Source organism: Anomaloglossus baeobatrachus, chromosome 6 (genome assembly GCF_048569485.1).
Source record: "Anomaloglossus baeobatrachus isolate aAnoBae1 chromosome 6, aAnoBae1.hap1, whole genome shotgun sequence".
Classification (NCBI taxonomy): Eukaryota; Metazoa; Chordata; class Amphibia; order Anura; family Aromobatidae; genus Anomaloglossus; species Anomaloglossus baeobatrachus.
This window is the reverse complement of record NC_134358.1, coordinates 305,297,108-305,310,495: the sequence shown is the minus strand read 5'-3', so window position 1 is coordinate 305,310,495 and position 13,388 is coordinate 305,297,108. Positions and strand designations below refer to the sequence as shown.

At 45.6% G+C, this 13,388-nt stretch overlaps 1 protein-coding gene across 1 annotated transcript in view; it reads left to right on the top strand.

Moving 5' to 3' along the window:
- Nucleotides 1-13,388, top strand: part of LOC142243896 (NFX1-type zinc finger-containing protein 1-like) — a 285,549-nt gene that overhangs the window by 201,961 nt on the left and 70,200 nt on the right. Inside the window, exons 15-16 of the mRNA XM_075316093.1 lie at nt 4,262-4,303; nt 11,614-11,873. Coding sequence (XP_075172208.1) covers nt 4,262-4,303; nt 11,614-11,873 — 302 coding nt within the window. The remainder of the gene's footprint in view (nt 1-4,261; nt 4,304-11,613; nt 11,874-13,388) is intronic.

Below are 13,388 nucleotides of genomic sequence, written 5' to 3'. Positions count from 1 at the left end.
TCCATCAGTCGTCTGTGGCTTGAAAACTTGTTCCTTGTAAAAGCAGCATTAGGCTAAGAGTAAGGGGTACTTTACACTCTGCAATATCGCTAACGATTTATCGTCGGGGTCACGGTGTTTGTGACGCACATCCGGCGTCGTTAGCGGCATCGCAGCGTGTAACACGTATGAGCGACCTTAAACGATCGCAAAAGAGACAAAAATCGTTTGGTTTTGGAGAGGTTGTCCAAATACCAAAAATCGGTCTCGTACGTAGCGATTTTGTTCCTCGTTCCTGCGGCATCACACATCGCTATGTGTGACACCGCAGGACCGACGAACATCTCCTTACCTGCGTCCACCGGCAATGCGAAAGGAAGGAGGTGGGCGGGATGTTACGTCCCGCTCATCTCCGCCCCTCCGCTTCTATTGGCCGTCTATGACGCCGAACGCACCTCCACCTTGAGGGAGGGATTGTTCGGCGGTCACAGCGACGTCACTGACAAGGTATGTGCGTGTGACGCTGCTGTAGCGATAAGGTTCACTACGGCAGTGATCACCACATATCGCTGGAATGACGGAGGCGGGAGCTATCGTGCTCGACATCGCTAGGATAGAACACCATCAATATTTAAGAGATCTTTGAATTTTGATGAGCAATTGTGTCCATTCCATTTAATTTATTTTCATTTACTTATCATGAAAGATTCAATCGATTGGACAGAAGGGCAAGAATAGATAACATAGGCAATTTCAGTATTTTATGTAATAATCAGATTATACTAAAGAAAAGATCACCATTTTCTATGTTATAATAAGAAAGCCCTTAATATTATTACCGTATTTTTCATAAGACGCACCAGACCATGCACCTAGGTTTTAGAAGGGGAAAATAGGAAAAAAAATTGAAGCAAAAAAATGTGGCCATGACGCACTGCTATGGGGGGATCTGCTGCTTACACTGTTATGGGTGTAATGTACCCCAATTCTTTAGTAATGTCCCTCATCCAGGGCCCTTTCCTGGTATATCTGTCCCTCATCATGGTATATATGTTCCCCATCCTGGACCCCTTCCTGGTATATATGTTACACATTCTGGTATATATGTCTCTCATGCTGGTATATATAAGTGCTTCTCAATAAATTAGAATATCATCAAAAAGTAAATTTATTTCAGTAATTCAATTCAAAAAGTGAAACACATATATTATATAGAGTCATTACACACAAAGTGATCAATTTCAAGTGTTTACTTCTGTTAATGTTAATGATTATGGCTTACAGCCAATGAAAAACCAAAAGTCATTATCTCAGAAAATTAAAATATTATATAAGACCAACTGAAAAAAATTATTTTAAACTCAAAAATGTTGACCTACTGGAAGTATGTACAGTAAATGCACTCAATACTTAGTCGGGGCTCCTTTTGCATGAAATACTGCATCAATGCCAATGTATGTAAAGCGCTGTGGAATTAATAGCGCTATATAAATGAATAAAATTATTATTATTATTATTATTATTATCAATGTGGCGTGGCATGGAGGTGATCAGTCTGTGCCACTGCTGAGGTGTTATGGAAGCCCAGGTTGGTTTGATAGCAGCCTTCAGCTTGTCTGCATTGTTGGGTCTGCTGTCTCTCTTCTTCCTCTTGACAATACCCCATAGATTCTCTATGGGGGTTTTGGTCAGGTGAGTTTGCTGTCCAAAAAAGCACAGTGATACTGTGGTTATTAAACCAGGTATTGGTACTTTGGGCAGTGTGGACAGGTGCCAAGTCCTGCTGGAAAATTAAATTTCCATCTCCAAAAAGCTTGTCGACAGAGGGAAGCATGAAGTGCTCTAAAATTTCCTGGTACACGGCTGTGCCGATGTTGGTCTTGATAATACACAGATGAGATGACTCACCAAACCATCACTGATTGTGGAAACTGCACACTACACCTCAAGCAGCTTGGATTGTGGCCTCTCCACTTTTTCTTCAGACTCTTGGACCTTGAATTCCAAATGAAAATCAAAATTTAATATCACTTTGGACCACTGAGCAACAGTCCAGTTCTTTTTCTCCTTGGCCCAGGTAAGAAGCTTCTGGCGTTGTCTAATGGTCATGAGTGGCTTGACACAAGGAATGTGACAGTTGTAGCTCATGTTCTGGATATGTCAGGTGGCTTTTGAAGCACTGACTCCAGCAGCAGTCCACTCCTTTGCAATCTCCTCTAAATTTTTGAATGGCTTTTTCCTTATCCTTTCAAGGCTGTGGTTATCCCGGTTGCTTGTGCACCTTTTTCTACCACACTTTTTTCTTCCACTCAACGTTCCATTATTTTGCTTGCATAGAGCACTCTGTGAACAGCCAGCTTCTTTAGAAATTACCTTTTGTGGCTTATCCTTCTTGTGAAGTGTGTCAATGATTGCCTTCTGGACATATGTCAAGTCAGCAATCTTCCCCATGATTGTGAAGCCTACTGAACCAGACTAAGGGACCATTTTAATCTCTTAGGAAGACTTTGCAGGTGTTTTGTATTAATTATTCTAATTTTCTGAGATAATGACTTTTGGGTTTTCATTGGCTGTAAGCCATAATTATCAACATTAACAGAAATGAACACTAGAAATAGATCATTCTCTGTTTGTAATGAGTCTATATATTATAATGTGTTTCACTTTTTGTATTGAATAACTAAAATTAATTAACTTTTTGATGATACTCTAATTTATTGAGAAGCACTTGTATGTCATCCATCATTGGCCCATCCTGGTATATATGCCTCCCATTACGCCACACACATCAAAAAAACAACCGACGTCCTCTTCTAATGCAGGCAACTGATTTCAGCGTGTAAGTGACAGGCAGTGCATGACGTCTCTGCCATGCGGCCCCAGTCACAGGTGTGCCAAAGGCAGGAGCAGGGTCGCAGCTGCAGAAAGCTGGCGGCAGGAGCAGGGAATATTCATTTCCCCATTAAAGAGAAATGAATATTCACTATTCACCCGTGCCTCCTCTTGGTGATGGCTTCAGTGGTAGTAAAAATCTTCACAGTCAATTACTATCACTGACTTTGATGCCAAGAGGTGGGCGGGATTATGGGCGTGGGGAGCAGTGAATATTAATTTCCCTTAAATGGGGAAATGAATATTCATTGCTCCTGCTGCCACCGGCTTCCTGTAGCGACGACACTGCTCCTGCTTCCTGTGACCCAACTCCGCCACTGCCAACCTCCCCTACAGTGAGCCAAGTACAGAGTATGAGATGAACCCTTTTTTCCTCCCAAATTTGGGGGCAAAACAGTGTGTATTATACAACCCCTGGCAAAAATTATGGAATCACCTGGCTCTGAGGATGTTCATTCAGTTGTTTACTTTTGTTTAAAAAAAGCAGATCACAGACATGGCACAAAACTAAAGTCATTTCAAATGGCAACTTTCTGGCTTTAAGAAACACTATAAAAAAAAAAAATCATGTTATGTTTTCATGATTTTTTTTTTTAGTGTTTCTTAAAGCCAGAAAGTTGCCATTTGAAATGATTTTAGTTTGGTGCCATGTCTGTGATCTGCTTTTTAAAAAATAATAAAGATTAAACAACTGAATGAACATCCTCAGAGCCAGATTCCATAATTTTTGCCAGGGGTTGTAGTCTTAGGCCTGAATCACACTTGCTAGTACCTCGCGTGTAACTCGCGCGAGTCTCTCATGGTAGAACCCGGCTTGGCCACACACTCCCCTGACAAGAGCGGGTCGGTTGCATGTATCTCTATGCAGCTCAGACGCTTCTGTATGCATAGTGTGCGGCCATGCCGGGTTCTACCTTGAGAGACTCGCGCGAGTTACATGCGAGGCACTAGCAAGTGTGATTCTGGCCTAAAAAATACAGTACTTCTTTTCCATTTAGTGTCTATATATATTAAAATTGGGAATGGTAGGATCAGGCCATCATCAGAAAATTTCTGCTGCAGATATCCACAATGAATCAAAAGCAAGAATTCCCACTGGCTGCATGTGGATTTTGTTGCAGGTTTCACACTTATGTTAGTAGGCGTTGAATAGGGTGAAATCAGCATCTGCGATGAAAATTCTCACAAAAAAGAGCATGCTGAAGATTTCAAATTTGCACAGTGCTTTAATTATCGCTCAGAATCGCGCGTGTGAATGGGAATTTTTTAAAAAACCCTTTAGTGTCATCTTTTAATTCATTCAATTAGTGAATTTGTTATTTGCATGTAATCTTTCCTAAAAGTAACTACTAAATAATAGATAACTTTCCTTTAAATATTTCACCCACAGATGTAACATATTGGGACATTGAAAACTTTCTTAGAGAAAATGGTGAGTCTGAATGTGGAATTATTTATATTAAGCATTTGTAGATTTCTCAAAATAATACATGCCAGAAACAAGAAATTTGAGACTTGAAATCAAGAGTATTAATGTAATATTTTTGGACTGGACCAAACTTTTGCTTGAAAACTGGTTAAGGCCTAAAACATACTTCCGCATAAAAAACGTCCGTGTGACACGGTCCGTTTTTCGTGTCCGTGTTCCTTTTTTTTTGGGGCGTTTCTCTGGTACGTATGGCATCCGTGTGATGGCGTATGCGATCCGTGTGTACGTGTAAAATGTCCGTGTTTGTGTGTAAAATGCCCGTGTATGTGTACGTGGAATGTCCGTGTGGAATGTCCGTTTGTGTGATGCACAATGTCGTTGATACATGTCGGCTGATAGCAGACAGAGTTGCGCGATGAGAATGAACTCGGGTGAACTTCACCCGACTTCATTGTCATGCCGCGGCTCTGTCTGTGTGCCGCGTACTGATTAGCGGTCACCTGTGAAGGATTCACCAGTGACCGCTAATCCCCCAAGTGACTGAAGTGAGCAGCCCTCTCTCATACTTACCGCTCCCCGATCACCAGCGTGGCGAGGAACAGCTGTGCATAGAATACGCGGCAACAATTACTTTGAATATGCCGGCCGCTCATTAATCAATCTCGTATTCCCTGCTTTCCCCACCCACAGACGCCTGTGATTGGTTGCAGTCAGACACGCCCCCCACGCTGAGTGACAGCTGTCTCACTGCACCCAATCACAGCAGCCGGTGGGCGTGTCTATATAAAATAAATAAATAATTAAAAAAAACGGTGTGCGGTCCCCCCCAATTTTAATACCAGCCAGATAAAGCCATACGGCTGAAGGCTGGTATTCTCAGGATGGGGAGCCCCACGTTATGGGGAGCCCCCCTAGCCTAACAATATCAGTCAGCAGCCGCCCAGAATTGCCGCATACATTATATGCGACAGTTCTGGGACTGTACCCGGCTCTTCCCGATTTGCCCTGGTGCATTGGCATTCGGGGTAATAAGGAGTTTTTGGCAGCCCATAGCTGCCAATAAGTCCTAGATTAATCATGTCAGGCGTCTCCCCGAGATACCTTCCATGATTAATCTGTAAATTACAGTAAATAAACACACACACCCGAACACTCCTTTATTAGAAAAAAAAACACTAACAAATTGCCTTGTTCACCAATTTTATAAGCCCGAAAAAGCCCTCCATGTCCGGCGTAATCCAGGATGGTCCAGCGTCGCTTCCAGCTCTGCTACATGAAGGTGACCGGAGCTGCAGAAGACGCCGCCGCTCCTGTCAGCTCCACGCAGCTAATGAAGGGAATAGCGCGATCAGCTGAGCTGTCACTGAGGTTACTCGCGGCCAACGCTGAATACAGCTGATCGCGCTATTCCCTTCAGTGTGAGACCATGTTCCTGCGTCTTTGTATCTTATGACCCTGGTAGCTCATACTATGCTGCTTATCTTCTCTGTCACACATAATGTTTTCTGGTGAAACACAATGTATCACATGTGACACGGTGCTGTTAATCTTATCCTGTGATCACTTATCCTGTGATGTATGACCAGCTGTATCAAAAAAGGCATTTACTTGTTTAGTGTGAAATATTCGCTGACCGGCAACAATGTTTGACAATCGAAATCTAATAGCCTGCTCTTCGGATATACCCTGTATCCATGTGAAGCACATGCGAGTCCCTGTGATGCATATGGAGAAATGTCTGTTTTTTTAGCACGGAAGAGGCCAATTAAAGTGTATAGGTCCGTGAAAAACATGTGCAGCACACGGATGACATTTGTGTCACATCCATGAACTATCCATGTGACAGGTACCAAAATTAATTGCATTCAAGAAATTAATGTTTTTTATGTAGATGTACAAATATGATAGAGAGAGAGTATACAGCTTTCTGATAAAAAACATAATAATTAAATGCAAAAAAATGACATTGGGTCCCCACTATTTTGATAACCAAAAAAAGTAAAGCAGACGGCTGGGCACCAGTATTATCAGACTGGAAAGGTCCTTGGTTATTGGGCCCTTCACTACCTAAAAATACCAGCCCACAGTCGCTCCAGAAGTGGTAAATCACATTAGATGCACCAATTCTGGCAATTTGCCTCTGCCCTTCCCAATTGCCCTTGTGCGGTGAAAATCAGGGTAATGGTTTATGGGGTTGATGTCAGCTGTGTACTGTCAGCTGGTGTCAAACACTGGTGTTAGTCATGGCGAGGTGTCTCTCAGATACCCAAATTTCTAACCCAGTAATCCAAAAAAAGACACACACAGAAAAAAAAATTCTTAAAATAAATCCTCCCTGAAACTTTTCCTACTTTACCATTTTATTAAAAAAAAACCCCATGCAGCTCCACCGTAGTCCAGGGAATCGGCCATAATTCACCAAATCCATTGTATTCTAAAAAGGGATATCTGGAATGATAAACACAACCATAAAAAATCACAGCGAAAGATACTTAAGCCCCCCCGTCACATTTAATGACTTACCAGCGATGCCGAAAACGATGCGACCTGATAAGGATCGCTGGTAAGTCGCTGGGAGGTCGCTGGTGAGATGTCAAACAGTCAGACCTCACCAACGACGCAGTGACGATCAGCGACCTGAATAACGATGAGCGACCTGTATAGGAGGCTATTTGGTAGATGTCAAACACAGCGATGCGTCCTGCGCAGCAGGACACATGCTTTGAAGAAAATAAACCAGAACAGTGTGTAACGATCAGCGATTTCACAGCAGGGGCCAGGTCGCTGCTTAGTGTCACATATAACGAGATCGCTGGTGAGACCCCTATTGCGTCACAAAACCTGTGACTCAGCAGCGATCTCGCTAGCGATCTCGTTATGTGAGAAGTACCCCTTACCCTCATTCATCACTTTATTCAAAAGAGCTCTGAAAAGCAGTAACATTAATGATGTCACTGCTCTTCAGAGGTGCAGAGTCTCACACAGCGTGCCCTAGAGTAATCTGGTAACCTGGTGAACCGATGTAACGTTACTGATGTCACCACTCTTCAGAGGCTCCAAGTCTCACGCAGTGCAGTTATACCTAGAGTGACATAGTGACCCGGTGACCCTGAACAATGGTAACATTACTGATGTCACTACTTTTCAGAGGTGCTGGGACTCACGCAGCACAGAGTGACCTGGAAACACCTGTAAGAAAAGTCTATTGATTGTTAGAATAATACTCCATAGACTTTCTACATCGGAATCTCTGGACTTAGTTAGACCAGGTGGGAATTTTGTTTCTTTTGAAGTAAGTGGTACACAAGGATAAGTGTCTTGTTTTGTGTCTCTATGTTTGTATGTTTGTGGTTTTTTACAGATATCCTTTGCAAGCTGACACTATACAGCTGACATCAACCCCGCAGACCATGTTAGAGACAAGAAGTTCTCTCACTCAGGCATGAGGCCATAAGGGCATGAGGGAAGAGCCAAAGCGAAGTTCCAGAATTGGTGCATCTAATGTGATGCACAACTTCTGGACCAACTGCGGGTTGGTATTTGTAGTCGGTGAAGGCTGTAAATAACTATGGATCTGACCAGCCTGATAATATCAGCCTCAGTTGCCTGCTTTACCTTTGCTTTTTATCAAAAATGGGGGGCCCCCACATCATTTTTTTTTTACAATTTTTTATTTGGTTAATAGCTGTAAAATCTATCTATCTATCTATCTATCCATTTCAGTACCATGCGTGTTTTTCCAGTACATGTCTCATAGTGATGATTGAGCGCTAAAATGCTCGCGTGCACGGTGCTCGAATCGAGTAAATCGGACACTCAGACAGGCTCGAATCGAGTAGCGAGTATAATAGAAGTCAATGGGAAACTCTAGCATTTTTCCGGAGGACCCTCCACATGAGGGCTGGGGAGGCCTTAAAATCTCTAAAATTGATGGAGACAGCGCTAAAATGCAATGTGAACAGCATGGGGAAGATGCCTTGGCCTATTTCTGACTGCCAGGTTACAGTTGTCAAGAGTTTTCTGCCACTTTTACGAAATGAGAATAAAACTTACAAACCAGGAGATAAAATGGATTTTAAAGGGAAAAATGTTAAGAAACATTCTTTTTCCTTCATTCTATGACGGCACCACTAGAGAGAGAGGGATCCGCCCTTCAAGGATAGGAGACCTACAGGATACAAAAGGGCGGAACCTCTCCCCGCATCAGTTGGTTTCCTGTCCTTGAATCAGTAACCTCAGGATAACAGTGGTCCTGGAGGGCCATGAAAAAGAAAGATCTTACTCAGCCCCGGCGGTTGACTCTGGCAGCGGCATGGGTCCTGCCACAGCCACCACGGGTCCCCTGGAAGCATCACAGCGGGCCCACGGGGGCTACAACTGTGAGTGGGCACATGCGGCGGCCCCCATGGTAAGGTGGTAGCCACCTCTGCGTGTCTCCGGACGCACGTGTGCAGCAGTCTTTGGGCAGCGCAATTTTTGGTGTGGCGCCGCATGTTCCAGCCGCACATGCGCAGGAGCATCTTGTGAATGGCGCCACACGCCTCTGCACTGGGCATGCGCGGGCGCGCTTGGATGACGAAGCGGCGGCCAGTGATGTTACAGACCCAGAAGTGAGTCCAGGAGGCACTGGAGGGGGCTGTTGAGCATCCCGTCCATTTAAAAATGGTGGGGGGGGGGCCGTGGGTCGGCGGTGTTTGCTCCAGTCTAACTCTCCAGCAGAATGGAGCAGCAGCAGCCCCCTTCTGCTGGTAAGAAGACCATCTCCAAGCAGAGGTAATTTATCCCTTTTCGCAACCCTTTCAAAAACCATCAGGAATGCCTCAATATCATCACCTGGTTTAATCTTTTGCAAGGCTCTCCTTACCGTCTTCCTCATGTGTGAATCATGACCTTGACTCAGAGGTGGTGCAGTTTTCCTGGAGTGGAGCATGTCAGCCAAAAACGTGATGTGCTGCTGCTGTACTTGCTGCTGCAGCTGAAACTGTTGCATCAACAGTTTATTCATTTGCTGCTGGGCTTGCTGTTGCTGCATGTTGACCTGGATCAGCTTCTTGATCAGTTCCTTCATGTTGTCTGTTTTCAGTCTTGCATTACTTTAGGGCTATGTCCGCACGCTGCATTTTTGTGGTAACAACGAAAATACACCCTGTGGCCAGAAAAACGCATCTTGTGGCCAAAAAACGCATGCAATTTTAGGCTATGTGCGCGCGCTGCGTTTTTTTGACGCTGCGTTTTTGTGCGTTTTTGGCTTCTAAAAACGCACAAAAACGCACCTGCGTCAAAAAAACGCATCAAAAAACGCATGCGTTTTTACCGCGATTTGGTGCGTTTTTGGCTGCGTTTTGCTGCGTTTTTGATCTCTGCGTTTTTCTGCGTTTTTCCAATGCATTGCATGGGCGGAAAACACAGAAAAACGCAGGAAAGAATTGACATGTCCATTTTTTTTTTCAAGCTCAAAAACGCAGCTTAAGAAAACAGTTGTGTGCGTACAGCAAAAATGAAAATTCATAGACTTTGCTGGGGAAGCAAAGTCATGCAGTTTTGAGGCCAAAAACGCACCCGAAAAACTTGCAAAAACGCCGCGAAAAACGCACTGTGCGCACATAGCCTTAGTGTGTTTTTTATGCGCTTTTTGACCATGCGTTTTTTTTTTTATTACCAATGGGTGAAAAATGCAGAGAAAACACAAAGAAATGACATGCTGCATTTTTTTGGTCACCACATTTGCACAGCAAATCTGAAATCTTATATACTGTATTTTTCAGATTATAAGACGCACTTTTCCTCCCAAAAGTTTGGGAGGAAAATGAGGGGTGCTTCTTAAAATCCGAATATAGTATAGCTTTACATGGGGGTCCTGTCTGTGCGATGATCGGGCAGCCGGGTGCCTGTTGCTGCGTGCAAGCGGCCGGGTACCTGTGTTTGCCTGCGGGTGGCAGCTGGGTACCTGTGGCTGCGTGCGGGCAGCAGTCAGGTGCATGTGCCTGCATGCGGGTGGCAGCCGGGTGCCTGTCGGTGCTGGCTGCCTCTCTGTGCGGGTGGATGGGCTGGCTGCCACTCTGTGCGTGCGGGCAGCTGAGCAGCAGGTTTCCCAGTGTGTCCGCGGTCTCAGATTTGAATGATGGCGCTGGGAGCGGGCGCGTACGCAGATGGAGCTCTTGGATGAGAGCTCCATCTGCGCAAGCGCCGCTCCAGACACCATCATTTGACCTGGGACCGCGGACACTGGGACACTCACCGCACCGGCCTGCTGCACCACTCACCCGCCACTGCTGCTGCCGCCACTACTGACACGCTGCACCTGCCACCATGGACTCCGCAGCGTCTGCCACCACGGACCCCGCCACGCCTGCCACCACGGACTCCGCCGCACCTGTTACCACGGACCCCGCCGCACCCGTCACCACGGACCCCGCCGCACCCGTCACCACGGACCCCGCCGCACCCGTCACCACGGACCCCGCCGCACCCGTCACCACGGACCCCGCCGCACCCGTCACCACGGACCCTGCCGCACCCGTCACCACAGACCCCGCCGCACCTGTCACCACGGACCCCGCCGCCACTGTCCCGCCGCCATCAAAACCACTGCCTCCTGTGACCCCCGCTTCACCACCACTGCTGCCCCCCTAAGGTAAGAGAACACCGGAATATAAGACGGACCCCATTTTTATTTTTTTACCTTTTTTTATGTATAAATTTGGGGTGTGTCTTATAATCCGGTGCGTCTTATAAAGCGAAAAATACGGTAATTTGCTGAGGAAGGGAAAGCATGCAGTTTGTCGTGACTAAAAGGTCACCACAAAATGCACCCAAAAAAAGCATAAAAAAATTGCATTGTGTGCAAGGGGGCGTTAAACAAGACATGTGGTTTCCTTGTAGTGATCTTGTGCCCCTCGGGATTCATGCCTGTGCTTTTGCACCAACTGTAGGGATCTCGGCTCATGTGGCAGCATTTGAAGTCGGCACAGGAGGCAATTTAAATAAATGTCCAGGCTGCTTTTTTAAAACTCCTTAAAAAGAGTCACATATAAGGAGAATAAATAGACTTTCTTGGCAAGAAAACAGGTTACACACAGTCCTAATAATGCCACTTCAGTATTAGACCAGCATACAAGTCCCAGCATGGAGACTTCACACAGGAAGATTTCTTACCTCCACACAGAGACAGCTAATGATTCCACTGGACTTTCTTATGTCAACCATACCACTTCCCCCCGCGTGGGGATATGTGAGCCCTTTTCACACATGAATTATTCTGACTTGTTATTCTATTTATGATTGTGATGTTAGCTATTTCTCATTTCTTCCAGATGAATTCAGTGAAGATTCCATGGCAATGGAGGCTGAAGATGATGAGTTCATAAAAGTAAGAGATGAAGTTGAACTGGCCGAGACTGAAAGGATGATTGAAGAAGATGATGACATTAAGCGTGAAATCAAAATGGCGCGACGGATTGCAGAAATGTCACAGAAACAGTCTTTATTATTTGTACCAAATGAGCATGAAGATGAGCGTGAAAGTGAAGATCATCAAACTGATACAGAATCCGATTATCAAGAGGGCTGGCAGGTAAAGAATCCGCTAAGAAATGTATACAGAAGGCATATTAGAAAATCGTAAAGCTTTTCATTGAACAAGAAATGCTCCTTATTCAATAAGTGTATAAGGAGTTTCAGTAGGTCATGTTTTGATGATTTATTTGCATAACTGTCACATACTGTGTGTTCTCTGTGTCTGAAACTCTCAAAACAAGATTTGTTATGAGATATATGATATACAGATTATGCATATGTTAGCATTATTAATTTTGTGAAAGTACATGACGTTGGCATAGTGGAGTCCTGGTGACCCCTTAACTGCTACCATACCCCCACCCCCAATACTTAACCCCTTATTGAAATGACCACAGACACATAATTGGATAAAATGGCCACAGCAGCCTTTTATTTAACATAACTTATAATAACATTTATAAAACAGGGGGTTGTGGTCCTCGAAGCTCAAACAATCTGGTGATCACCCAATACTCCAATCCTACCTTCCCCCTCAACCCCATTACTCCCAGCCGCAACCACAAACTCGGGAGCACCAAACAAATATGAGGGGGAAGGGTTAAACCACCAAGCACGGGAACTGACCCCACCAAGCCGATGTTCCCCCATGATCACCAGACCACTCCCCAACCAGTAATTAACGGGGGGGATTCCACCTCCATTGGGACCCCCCAATCCAATTTTCACCAACTTCGAGGACCCCACCCCCACCACCACAACGAGAGCGCTTTGACCCCCTCAAACGCTCGAGACCCCCCCTCTACCGGACAATGCCATGGCCCGCTCAATACCCTCCTGAATCCCCAAAGTCCACAAATCTGTCCCCACTGCATTCAGGTGAACCCCATCTGCCAACCAGTAATCCTGATCCACCGCCTCCAAATCAAAATGACGGACCGCCACCCCCCCATTCCTCACTACAAAACCCGAAATGGCCCGATTGATTTTTATACGGGTCTTATTCAGCCTTTCAACTGACCGAGCCCTACGCCATGTCCGTCTCGGGACAATCTCTGACCAGACCGTCCGAAGTCCTGGTACAGCCACCCACAGCCGAAGTAAATCATGTTTTATATCTCTGATCAACTCCCGGCCCGCCACCATTCCCACATCATTCCCCCCAACGTGCAAGACCAGAATATCCGGCGCCCGGTCCAATCGCATTGCCCTGTGCACCTCGGGCAACACCCGCATCCACCGCATGCCCCGGATACCCAACCACCGGAGTACCGCCACATTTCGTGCAAAGCCCAGCTGACGACCCTCTGATCGGATGTCTGCCCGGATCGCTGCCCAGTGCACAAAGGAGTGGCCCAATATCCAGACCAAACGGGAAAAGTCCCCTGCAAAGGAAGACAACAAAAACATTACAGTACCATACCATAACACAACAAATCCAAAACTCTCCACCTCATAGGCCATGCTAAGGGCGCACATAACTCAAATATCTCCTGGATTCCCATCGACCTATCCTCCGTACTATCTCCGGACTCAACCCGCACACGGCCGCCTCAGTTGCTGCTCCAATCCT